The sequence below is a fragment of the Erinaceus europaeus genome, chromosome 11 (genome assembly GCF_950295315.1).
Source record: "Erinaceus europaeus chromosome 11, mEriEur2.1, whole genome shotgun sequence".
Taxonomy (NCBI): domain Eukaryota; kingdom Metazoa; phylum Chordata; class Mammalia; order Eulipotyphla; family Erinaceidae; genus Erinaceus; species Erinaceus europaeus.
In genome coordinates this window covers 46,061,250-46,074,110 of record NC_080172.1, presented here as the reverse complement: position 1 = coordinate 46,074,110, position 12,861 = coordinate 46,061,250, and the positions used below count along the sequence as shown (strand labels likewise).

At 37.7% G+C, this 12,861-nt stretch overlaps 1 protein-coding gene across 4 annotated transcripts in view; it reads right to left on the bottom strand.

Annotated features, from left to right (window-relative positions):
* LOC103127293 (Fc receptor-like protein 3) overlaps window positions 1-12,861 on the bottom strand; it is a 68,607-nt gene that overhangs the window by 22,921 nt on the left and 32,825 nt on the right. For 3 of the 4 annotated variants that reach the window (XM_060201431.1, XM_060201434.1, XM_060201433.1), the window contains exons 7-9: window positions 6,853-7,131; window positions 6,057-6,176; window positions 2,613-2,640 (exon numbers count right to left, since the gene is read on the bottom strand). In XM_060201431.1, the coding sequence (XP_060057414.1) occupies window positions 2,613-2,640; window positions 6,057-6,176; window positions 6,853-7,131 (427 nt within the window). The remainder of the gene's footprint in view (window positions 1-2,612; window positions 2,641-6,056; window positions 6,177-6,852; window positions 7,132-12,861) is intronic. The other variant, XM_060201432.1, reaches the window with a different exon arrangement.

Genomic DNA, 12,861 nt, shown 5'->3' with positions numbered 1-12,861 from the left:
TGCTATATCTGGTTGGCCAACATCTTGTTTTAATATTTTGGCATCTATGTTCATTAGAGATATTGGTCTGTAATTTTCATTTTTTATAGTGTCCCTATCTGCTTTTGGCATCAGGGTGATGTTGGCTTCATAGAAGGTGGAAGGGAGTGTTCCTGTTTCCTTATGGAAAAGCTTTAGAAGTATGGGTACTAACTGTTTCCTGAAGGTTTTGTAGAATTCGTTTGCGAAGTCATCTGGTCCAGGACTTTTGTTGTTGGGATACTTATTTACGTTTTATTTTTTATTTTTTGCCACCGGGCTATAACTGAGTTATGATGTCTGCAGGACACAAAGCCATAGCTACTGTCAGTCATTTCCTTTCCACTTCTCCCCCACTTCTCCCCTTTCTCCTCTTCTTTTATCTTATTCTATTTATCCTCTCTTCTCTCCTCTTCTATTTTATTCCTTTTCTTTCCTTTTCTTTTTATTTGGTAGGACAGAGAAAAATTGAGAGGGGGTGCAGATAGAGAGGAAAAGAGACTGAGTCCTTGTGGAAGTTTTTATCTTTTTCAAAGTGTAGATACATTTTGATTGATGTAGTCTTTTTATTTATCTATCCTTCCTTCCTTCCTTCTTCCACCCCACCATACTTTCTTCTTTCTTTTCCACCAAGAACACTAGTTCTGCTTGCCTGCCTAACTCCACTGATAATGGTAGAGTCTTTCTTATTTTTTAAGAGAGATGGCAAGAGATAGGCAAAGAGATGGAGAGACAAACAACACAACTCAATGACTGGTAGAGCTTCCCTTTACAAGGGGCATACATGAACTAGGGTTGTTTCACACAACAAAATATGCTCTCTACTGTGTGAGTCATCTTCCAATTTGTTATTTCTTTAGTTTCCCTTGTCCATAAGGTGACATCCTTAAATAACATATATAGCAGGGGCTACATGACAGTACCACTGGTAGAGCACACATGTTATAATGTACAAGGACCCAGGTTCAATCTCCTCTCCCACTTACATTGGAGTGAGGCAGTGCGGCAAGTGTCTCTCCATCGTTCTCACTCTCTATTCCCCCAGCCATCTCTATCTCTACCTCTATCAAATAAATAAATAAATAAAATGTAGTAGAAAAATAAATTTAAATAAGTAAATATCATATACATCAAGTAAATAAAATCTTTAAGGGGTCGATGGTGGAGCACCTGGTTGAGGGCACATGTTACAAAGCACACAAGGATCTAGGTTCAAGTCTCTGGTCCCCTCCTGCAGGAGGGGAAACTTTATGTGTGGTGAATCAGTGCTGCAAGTGTCTCTCTGCCTCTCTTCCTCTCTATTTCCCTCTTTCCCTCTCAATTTATGGCTGTCTCTATTTAATAAATAAATAAAGGTAATACAAAATAATAACATCTTTGATATCAAGGTCCTGAAGTATTTCACTCATGTTTTTATGACTTTTGTAATTATTTTATTTAATATTCAATCTTTAAACCATTTAAAATTATTTTTGGTATATGGTCTAGCTTCAGTTTTCTACATGTGGCTGATTAGTTTTCCCAAAACCATTTGTTGAAGAAGCTTTCTTTTTTCCCACTGAATTGATTTGGCTCCTTTGTCATATTAGATTTCTGTATGTGTATGAATTTTATTTCTGGGCTGTCAGTTCTATTCTACTTATCTGAGTGTTTGATTTTGTTCCAATATTTTAATCACTATTGCTTAGAAGTATAGTTGGAATTCCATACACTACAGTTTTACCATTCTGTGTATTTTTCTGCAGAACATTCTTGTTCATTTGAAGGGACATGTTAATGCCTATGTTTATTAAAGCATATTTGCAGTTGTCAAGATCTGAAATCATCCTCAGTGCCTATTGTCAATGAATGGATGAAGAAACTATGGTGTATGCCCACCTGCAGGGGAGTTACATCAGAAGTGGTGAGCAGGACAGCAGGTATCTTTCTCCCTCCCTATCTCTCCCTTTCCTCTCAGTTTTTCTCTACCCTAGCCAATAAAGTGAAAAATGGATTTGTAGTGCCAGCACTGAGCTCCAGCAGTAATCCTGGAGGGAAAAAAAAAGAAGAAAACGTGGTATAATTCTATTCAGCTACAAAAACAAAGAAATGGGGGACAAATGGTGGTGCACCTGGTTAAGCCCACATGTTACAATGTGCAAGGACCTGGGTTCAAGCACCCGGTCCCCACCTTCAGGGGTAAACTCCATGGGTGGTGAATCAGAGCTAAAGATGTCACTCTGTTTCCCTCCCTCTCTATTTCCCCCTTCCCTCTTGATTTCTGGCTGTCTTTATTATCTAATAATAAATTAAGGTAAAGAAAAAATTTTAAAGAAGTAAAATCCTCTCATTTGCAACAACATAGATGAACCCAGAATTTTTACTTCATACATGGATTAAAGATAAATACTAAGTTATTTCATTTATATGACAGATAAAGAAAGCAAGTACATAAACAAAATAAGTCTCAAACATACCTTTGCCCTACCAGTACAAAATAATAGCTGCTAGAAAGGAAGGAAGAAGGCAGAGTATGGAGGTAAGATATATTTTTATCTTGTGGATATATTAATACATTTAGAAAATTTTGTCAGCACAAAAAGCAAGGGCCTTACCTAGGTCTTCCAGATGCAGAATGTTCTCCTAAAAAATAAACAAAGGAACACTGATGCTAAATAATTTATGTGTATAATGTGCTTTATACTAGAATTATCTCACCTAGAAAGCTGAGTTATTGTAATTTCAACTGCTACAATTTTTTGAACATCAAATTCTACCTGAATGTATCATGTTATAGGTGAGAAAAGTAGTAAAGGTTGGGAAAAAAAAGAAAGAAATTTATCCAGAGTCCAACTAGGTATTCAACTAGAAATAGTATTTTCAGAATAAAGAAATCTTAATGTCTAACTAATATTTGGGACACTTCTAAAGCAGTACTTAGAGAGAAACTCATAGCCATACAAGTACACATTAGAGAACAAGAAAATCTCAAGTAAACAACCTACCTTCATATCTTAAAGAATTACAAGAAGAGGAACAATAGAACCCTAAAGCAATCAGAAGGACTGAAATCACCAAAATTCGGACAGAAAGAAACAAAATTGAAAATCAGAGAACCATACAAAAGATCAATGAGGCCAAATTTTGGTTTTTAGCAAAAATAAACAAAATTGACAAACCCTTAGCCAGACTCACAAAAAAAAAAAAAAGAAAAAAAGGTGGGGGAGAAGACTCAGATAAATAGAATTGCAAATGATAGTGGAGATATCACAACAGACAACACAGAAATAAAAAAAAAACATGCAAAGCTTCTATGAATAATTATATGCCACCAAGTTAGAGAACCTGTAAGAAATGGAAGAATTCCTAGAAATATCCAGCCTTCCAAAACTTAACTAAGAAGAAATACAGAACCTAAATAGACCAACCACAAAGAAATCAAAACACTTATTAAGAACTTTCCTAACAATAAAAGTCCAGGACCAGATGACCTTCACAAATGATTTCTACAAAACCTTCAGGAAACAGTTAATACCTATATTTCTAAAGCTCTTCAGACAAGAATACTCTCTTCCACTATCTATGAAGCAAACATCATCCTGATACCAAAAGAATATAGGGCCAGAACAAAAAAAGAAAACTAAATACCAACATCTCTGATGCACATATATATTAAAATACTGAACAAAATCCTAGTCAACCAGACATAGCAGTATATTAAAACAGATTGTTCATCATGGCCAAGTGAGATTTATCACAAGGATGCAAGGCTGGTTCAGTATACATAAGTCAGTCAATGTCATTCACCACATCAATACAAACAAAACCAAAAAAAACAACAACACATAATTAACTCAGTATATGCAGGGAAGGTCTTTGATAAAATCCAAATTCCACTCATGATCAAAACACTGCAGGAAATGGTAATAGATGGAACGTTCCTTAAGATAGTGGAGTCCTTATATATCAAACCTACTGTCAACATCATATTCAATGGGTTGAAGCTGAAAGAATTCTTTCTCAGATCGGAGACTAGACAGGGCTTTCCATTATCATCATTAATATTCAACATAATATTGGAAGTTCTTGCTATAGTAAATGGCAAGAGACAGGAATCAAAGATACAGATTGGAAGGGAAGAAGTGAAACACTCAGTAGGGGCTGGGCAGCAGCAAAGGAAGAAAAGTATACAACTCAATAAAGAAAAACAAATGAAAGATGAAAAAGAACAGAAGAAAACAAGTAGCAAAATACAAACTTAAATCTATTCCTGCCAATAGTCACATTAATGTTAAGTGATCTAACGCCTTACTTAAAAGGTTTAGATTTTAGATTTTCAAAATCTAAGATCAGTTTAGATTTTCAAAAAGCAAAAATAAACTCTCTGTGTGTATATATATATATATATATGAAAATTTGCTATGCCATCCTGAATTCCCTAGGTAGATGACCTCACCAATATGTCCCATATCTACAAAACCTTACCCCACTTGGGGAAGGCAGAGACTGGTGGGATTGACATGTCAATGGAGAAGTAATTACAGAAGTCAGACTTCCCACCTTCTGCACACCATAAAAATCTATTTTCTGTACTCCCTGAGGGATAAAAAATAGGAAACCTTCCAATGAAGGGGATGGGATGTGACACTCTGTTGGTAATTGTATGGATTGTACTCCTTTTATCACATAATCTTGTTGATCATTATTAAATTACTACTACTACTACTACTACTACTAGTAATAATAATAAAATAAGTTGAAAAATAAGAAAACACGAGCACAACTTGGATTGGGTTTGGTGTATTACACCAATGTAAGAGCTTCTGAGTGAGAGGGGGTGGTGGTTAAGTTCTTGGAACATGATGGCAGAGGAGGACCCAGAGGGGGTTGAACTGTTATGTGGAAAACATTCTTAAAATTTTAGCAAACTAAATATATCACTCACAACCAGGTAATGTTAAACCCCAAAATACAGTATGGGTTAAGTATTAAAAATTCTTATTGGGAGTTGGGTGGTAGCTCAGTGGATTAAGTGCAGGTGGCTCAAAGCACAAGGACCAGCTTAAGGATTCCGGTTTGAGCCTCTGGCTCCCCACCTACAGTGGAGTTGCTTCACAAACAGTGAAGCAGGTCTGAAGATATCTATCTTTCTCTCCCCCTCTGTTTTTCCTTCCTCTCTCCATTTCCTCTCTGTCCTATCCAACAATGACCTCATCAATAACAGCAACAGTAATAACTACAACAATAAAACAAGGATAACAAAAGGGAATAAATAAATATTTTTTAATAAAAATGCTTATGAATAGGATGGAGAACACAATCATATGACCATAAAACACAAAATTCTTATCAGTAGACTAGACAAGAAAATCATGTGACATGCAAACAGACAGTGAGTGTCCGCAGCAGCAAAGCTTCCACTCCAATGGAGTGGAATCTGGGCTTGTACATGAATCAAGCACCTGGCAAAGCAGCACATCACTTAATCTCATTGTAAACAAAGAAAAATAAGTTCAGAATTGATAGGAAGGAACAAATCTGTCCTTATTTATGAACATTTACTTCAAAACTTTAACAAAATATACTAAAAACTGAAAGTAGTGTGTTTAGCAAGATTCCAGAATATTACTTTAATATACAAAAGTCAATTGTACATCGATATACCAGCAATAATCAAAATTGAAGTTGTACCTTCATCCTCTACCTTCTCTATTAATGTCATCCAAATTTCAGTTTATTTTTCATTTTTTGAAAATTCAGTAATATGTGAACTTGGTGGAAAAGTAGATGCTAGTGTTTTAATTTTAATTAGAAGCAATACTCTTACCTGATTTTAGTCTTAAATAAATAAATGAAAATATGTGATTAAGCACAAAGAAGTAACAATTTCATCGTGAAACACATTCTTTTAATTATTATTGCCTATGTATTGGCAGTGGATAGAACTGAGTAGCTAGTGTGTGGTTGGAAACAATTGGCCTTTATAGGATGCACCACACAGAGATTATTGTAGGAATGACTAAAGCCACTTTACAGAAGAGTCTGACATAGACACTTACCTGTTTTCCTTTTCATTCTGAAGTAATGCACCAGAAGAACAATACCAGCAAAGGCCAGGATACTTAGCAGCCCTCCAGTGGCTTTCGAAGTGATAAGGGCCATTTTGCCTTTGGAAGGTCCTAAGTAGAGAGAGCTATGCCTGAGTCCCAATAACAAATATATATTTTTTGTATTTTATCTAAATAAAAACTGTTAAGTTGGCATTAAAAATCTATCAAGGCAGGTTCTTGACTGGTTTTGGTTTCTACATTTGATTTATCCCCAGTATAATTTGTAATATTTGAAATATGTCGTACAATGGATGATTGGGAATATCTATGGTTTGAATTAATTCCCTTCTTCTCTTCCCCAAATGAAATCAGTGCCATTCTCCAGAAGCAGTAAGTCTTGATGTTTTGCTCAAAAGTTCCTTCACTTTAGTAGAACTTGCATGATATGTTGGATAAGTGCCTTACTGATCATGAAATGAAAAATCTATAAAGTCCACATCCCAGTACCCTGGGTGGCAGGCTCTGAAGGTAGCCAGCCTGCTCTCACCTTTATTGTCAGCACCCTGATAAACTCTGCTTCTAACCAATCAGCTTGTACAGTGCCCAATTTGAAACTGATAAAAGCTGGGTGCTTCTATACAAGCGTGTGCAGGAATCGGCCTGTAACCCATTAACAGAAAATATATGTAGCTCCCTGCCTTCCATGTGGCCTCAGATCTTGTTCTTTGGTTGCTTTTGAACTATATTATGGAATTTTTTACTATAATCATAAATAAATTCTGTGTCCCAGGTACTGCCAACTCACCTATAATGCTGAGTGTCACCACTTCACTGGGCTGGGGTCCAAAGCCATTGTCAGCCTCACAGGAGTAGTTTCCCAAATGCTCTGCAGTCAGAGAAAAGTTGAAGGACATTCCTCTTCTAGAGGAGGCTGAACTGTGCCCCAGGGTGACATTCTCATGGTAAAGCCAGTACAGGATGGGGGGAGAGCCTCTCAGGGCCTCACAGTGAAGCTCCACCATGTCTCCCACCATTGCCTGGGCCCTGGGGGTCCTGAGGGTGAGGACAGGCTCGGACACTGGAACTTAAAGAAAATATAATTTATTGGTATTTTTAATTAGATTTTTTTTTGCTTGCAAGAAAACTTAATAAACAAATCATCAGCATAATTTAGCAGTAAGAGCATGGACCTGGAAATTGGGAAAAACCTGAGTTTTTTTTTTTTTTAAACCTGAAGGTTTTTTTTAAAATATTTATTTATTTATTTATCCTTTTGTTGCCCTTGTTGTTTAACATTGTTGTGGTTGTTGATGTCATTGTTGTTGGATAGGACAGAGAGAAATGGAGAGAGGAGGGGAAGACAGAGAGGGGGAGAGAAGACAGACACCTACAGACCTGCTTCACCACTTGTGAAGTGACTCTCCTGCAGGTGGGAAGCTGGGGGGCTCAAACCGGAATTCTTACGCTGGTCCTTGAGCTTTGCACTATGTGCACTTAACTGGCTGTGCCACCGCCTGACTCTCTGGAAAACTTGAGTTTTAACCTTCTGTCTCTGTGATCTTGGTGACTTCAAATATTTTTCTGTGTGCATATCCTTGTAAAAGTGAAATAATAGCCAGGGGTCAGCATAATGGTTATGCAATAGACTTTCATGTCCGAGGCCCTGAGGTTCCAGGTTCAATTTCTGGCACTACTATAAGCCAGAGCTAAACAGTATTCTGGTCGGTCTCTCTCTTTTCCATTTCCTTGTCTGTATCTCTCCCCTTAAAGTATTAAAAATTGAATATAACAATAATCACATCTCTTTTATTGTAATTATTATCATGTATGTAACATTTCAATAAGTGTTAACTAATGTCATTGATAAAAATAATCACTTAAAAAAAGGTTCATTTCTCAATGTTTCTGACTCCTGACTGTGAGTTTTAAACCTAAACTTGACACCACTAAAGTAGTATCTCAATACTATCTATCCATTCATCTTGCTTTATTTTACCACATAATATTTAGCACTAACAAATTCTTTCTACCTATTAACACAATAACACACACACACACACACACACACACACACACACACACACACACACACACACACATCTATATAACTGGTTTACCTAACAAATGTATTCATGCCATAATCATAAAGAGACAATCTAACTGGCCCCATCTCACCCTAAAAAAGATTCACTTGAGTGCAACTAGCTGTAGACAGTTAGCAGACTACACAAGTAACTCTAGCCCTTCCAAGCATTCCAAGTAGTCTGTGCTTATATCAGAGAGTCTAGAAAGGGCTGGAAGCAGATTGGAATCCTCACATTGGATGTAGGCATTGTTACACCAGGTGACATACTGGTACTGAAATTTTCCAAGTACTTCCCTCTTCTCCTCCCATAGCTATTGGTAAACAAAGAAGAAATCCAGCATTAAACTGCATCAATTTTTGCATAATATCAAAAGTCAAATATATATACACAATTTTCAATCGACAAAATGTAAAGTGAGACCACAGTACAAATCAATAATGATGAAGAATCATTGGAGTTATCTGAGAAATAATTTAATAAGCACATAAAAAGAACACTCATAGAAATGGCAAACATGCATTTTAAAATACAGATGTACTTTCAATATAAATACAAATAGTTTTAGTGTCTATCAATTCATTAATAGATAAAGAAGATATGGTTCATGTACATAATGAAATAGCATTCAAAGTAAATACATAAATAAAATCTTGTCATTTGCAACAATATGATCAGATCTAGAGAGTATTAAATTAAATAATTGAAGGTAGAGGTTGGACTGTAAGACTACACTCATATGTGGTATGTAGAGAAAACAGAAAAAAGATGAATTAAATAAAATTGTAATAAACTCTTGAATTGTAAGAATAATTTGTGCTTATTAAAATGGAAGGGGCAAGACTTGGGCTGAATTGGGGTATGAATCAGGATATAGGGAATATGTATATTGATCTTCAGTTATGCATATCTGAAGCTATACAATGGTATAATGCAGAAATACTTCAAAACTCTGTGTGTGTGTGTGTGTGTGTGTGTGAGAGAGAGAGAGAGAGAGAGAGAAAATGGAGATTAAATCAGTTCTTAAAATTAAATAACTAGAGCAAAGAGGATCACCTGAAAACACAACCGATAAGCCTAAGATCACACCAGGTACCTACCAAGCTGCAAGTGAGTGCAAACACATGTGGCTCATAACAGAGAGGGGCTTAGGAGAGATTACTTGGGCTAAAAGCCCATATCCTGGAACAGTTGGTACCAGTCAGGCCTGTTGACACATTACCACTGGTCTGAGTTGTAGCAACAAAAAAACTGCTAAAAGGAAGAGAAAATCACCTAAAACAACAAAATTTACAACTGTAAGTCTCCATTATTATTGCCTCTCAAAGGCTGGAACAGCATCAGGGAAACCCTATACTGTCATCTGGAAGAACTAGCTAGGTGACTCAAGAGAAAATATACACTTTCAGGGGTCCAGAGGAGAGGCTATATAGTAGGAATTTTTAATAGTATTCTAATAAATTAGGAAACACAGGGAATACTTGCCTCAGAACTGACCAAATACAACAAGGATTTTGTTGTTGTTGTTCTTTTTCATTCACTGGCACTCTTTTGTGAATTATCTTGTAAAAGAAGTCTGACTGAGAGTAGATTATTTCTTCTTCTTCTCTCTCTTCCTGTGTCTTTCTCCTCTTTCCTTCTCTCTCTCTCTTGCCACTATCTCTAGAATTTATAGTTGACAGCTTATTTTCATACTTGTTTATTCTTACTTTTCCTTGTTTCTTTTCTTTTCTTTTTCTTTCCCTTTGTATTGTTCATTTTTGTTTTTAGAGTGGATGTGTTGCTTAACTATCTGGTTTTGATTGAACTGCCTTATTTTTTGCTCCAGCTGCTCTTGTACTTTCTGAGGTTTGGTTTGTGACTTCATCTGAGAAAGGACTCTAGAGTGTCCTATACACACAAAACACAACTGAAGAGTGAAAGGAAAGGAAAATACAAACTACACCAACTAAAAAAAAAAAAAAGGTCAAATCGAGAGCAAATAAAACTTCCAGAACAATGAATGAGGACGGGACACCAGAAGAAAATCCAAATAAGTTAGAAGCAATTATAGCTAAAAAAACTAGCAAACATATAAATCACTATTTAATTAATATGAGAGGGAAAAATTGATTGAGTGTCTCAAACTTTACAATGCACAGACCATAGGCTGAGTCTTTGATATGTTGACTCTCTTAAAAGCTTAGACCAGGGAGAACAAAAGCAACCAGTGGCACTGCTATATACAAATGATATAAAAAGACATAAATTATGGTAATGTTGTGTATGATACAGAAAATCCTAACAAAGGGATTTTTCAAAGTTAACTCAATTGCCAAATAATGAGATTATAGCAATAACTATCTATTGCCTTCTTAAACCCTAATACTAGAGGAATCTCCCACTCTTTCTATAGAGCCTATATTTCCCCAGTCCTGGAACCTCTAGGGTGGGGCTCACATTCCTGCAGGCTTCTCTCTATTCATACCAAATGATATAGCATCTGCTGATCCCAACCAAATCAATGCAATGAGTACCACCTCAGTATGTTTCACTTCAGACTGTGTTCAGAGACCTCAGGCATGGATTGTCAACATTATTTGGGTGAGATGTTTCCTTTCATAGGATTCTCTAATTCCATTCCAGGTGGTTCACTTCCTAACAAAGTCCCAAAACCTAGATATAGAGCAAGTACCATGAGATAGGATTATGTTCATGTGTATCCATAAATTAGGGCAAAATATATACCTAAAAGCAAAAGTACACAATAGTCTACAATGAGTCAGTATGAAGATTATAATGAAATAGTATCTACTTAAACTTAGCTACCCTCCCCACCTATTTCCTATTATACTTCCCTCACTCAGTCCCAAGCTATCCTTATCAAAGCAAAGACTACATAAGCTGAATAAGGGTAAGAGAATGGCATATTTTAACGATGACTCTGTTATAATTTAACTTAAAAGGGGGTTGGTGGCTCCTGCGGTGCATAAAAGAATTCACAGCAGGGGCTGGGAACTGGTTTAAACAATACAAGGTTTATTAGTGTGAAACAGGTAAAAGGCAAAATAAGCAATCATCATCAAGGGTTAAGAGTACACGAGGTCCATAAAGTCTGAGTATAGTTATCAAAAGTTTAGTCCTAAAGATAAATAATTATCAGCTCTGGTAAAGGTCACTTATGGCTGTAGACAAGTCTAAAAGTTTACCAGCTAGCAAAGTCACACATGTTCGGTTCCTGGGAAAAGTAGCCATGGCAGAAACTGGAGCACCTCCTCTGAGATGCTTCTGCCCAGGAAAAGCAGCAGCAGCCAAAGAGAGAGAAAGACTTGCAGCGGGCTGTACTTTTAAGACTATCCAGTCCACCCACAATGCTTTGTACACCAGCACAGACTGTGTCTACCCACAGTCCACCATGTGCCTGCACAGATCACTGCATACTCTGTTGCTAAGGCTGACATAAGCAATATGTCGGGACTCCCATTCAAGGTCCCCAGTATACTGCGTCACCACTCTTTAGTTACTGTCAGGCCACCCCATCAGCCAGGGCACTAGTCCAGGAGTTCTTCTTCTTCTTCTTCTTCTTCTTCTTCTTCTTCTTCTTCTTCTTCTTCTTCTTCTTCTTCTTCTTCTTCTTCTTCTTCTTCTTCTAGCATTTGCCCTTCTTCCGTAGCCAGTCAACAGCGTCAGGTTGAACCTGATGTAAAGTTTCGAGACCTCCTTTGAATCTGGAGAGGTGGCAGTCGTTGACTATGTGGGTTATAGTCTGTCTTATAGCCGCAGGGGCAGTTCAGGTCGTCTCTGGCTCCCCAGCGATGGAACATAGCGGCGCACTGGCCATGGCCTGTTCAATAGCGATTGAGGAGGGCCCAATCATAATGTGCTAGGTCAAAGCCGGGTTGACACTTGCAGGGGTCTGTGATGAGGTGTTTGTTCTTTACCTCAGCTGACTGCCAACTCTGTTTCCAAGAGACTGGAACAGAGAAGTTCAGTGTAGGCATAGGGGACCAGATTGGGTGACGAGACTTCAAGCGTTGGACAGGGTGGGCGAAGATATCTGTGTATATTGGAGGTCCGGTCGAGTGTAGATGTGGGAAATGAACTTAGATGATGCCGCATCCTGACGAATATCTGGCGGGGCGATGTTGCTAAGAACTGGCAGCCATGGAACTGGGGTGGAACGGATGGTTCCAGAAATTATCCTCATGGAGGAATATAATTTGGAATCGACCAAGTGGACATGGGGGCTATGGAACCATACTGGGGCACAGTATTCTGCAGTGGAATAGCATAATGCCAGAGATGATGATCGTAGTGTGGAAGCGCTCGCGCCCCATGAGGAGCTGGCCAGTCTTGCAATGATGTTATTCCTTGCGCCCACCTTTGCTGCAGTTTTTATGAGATGTTTGTGAAATGACAGAGTGCGATCGAGAGTAACGCCAAGATAGACTGGCTGGGCTTCATGCCGGATTCTCGTATCGCCAAGCTGCACATTAAGCTCACGCGAGGCCGAGGCATGATGTAGATGGAAAACAGATGATACTGTTTTTGCAGTGCTAGGGATTAGTCGCTATTTTTTACAGTAATCAGATATCAGAGACATGTCTTTCGTGAGTGTTTCCTCGAGGATGTCGAACTTGGATGCCTGAGTTGCACAGCAGATGTCATCGGCGTAGAAGAACTTCCTTGAAGAAGTTTCTGGGAGGTCATTGATGTAAATATTAAATAGCATAGGAGCCAGAACAGAGCCC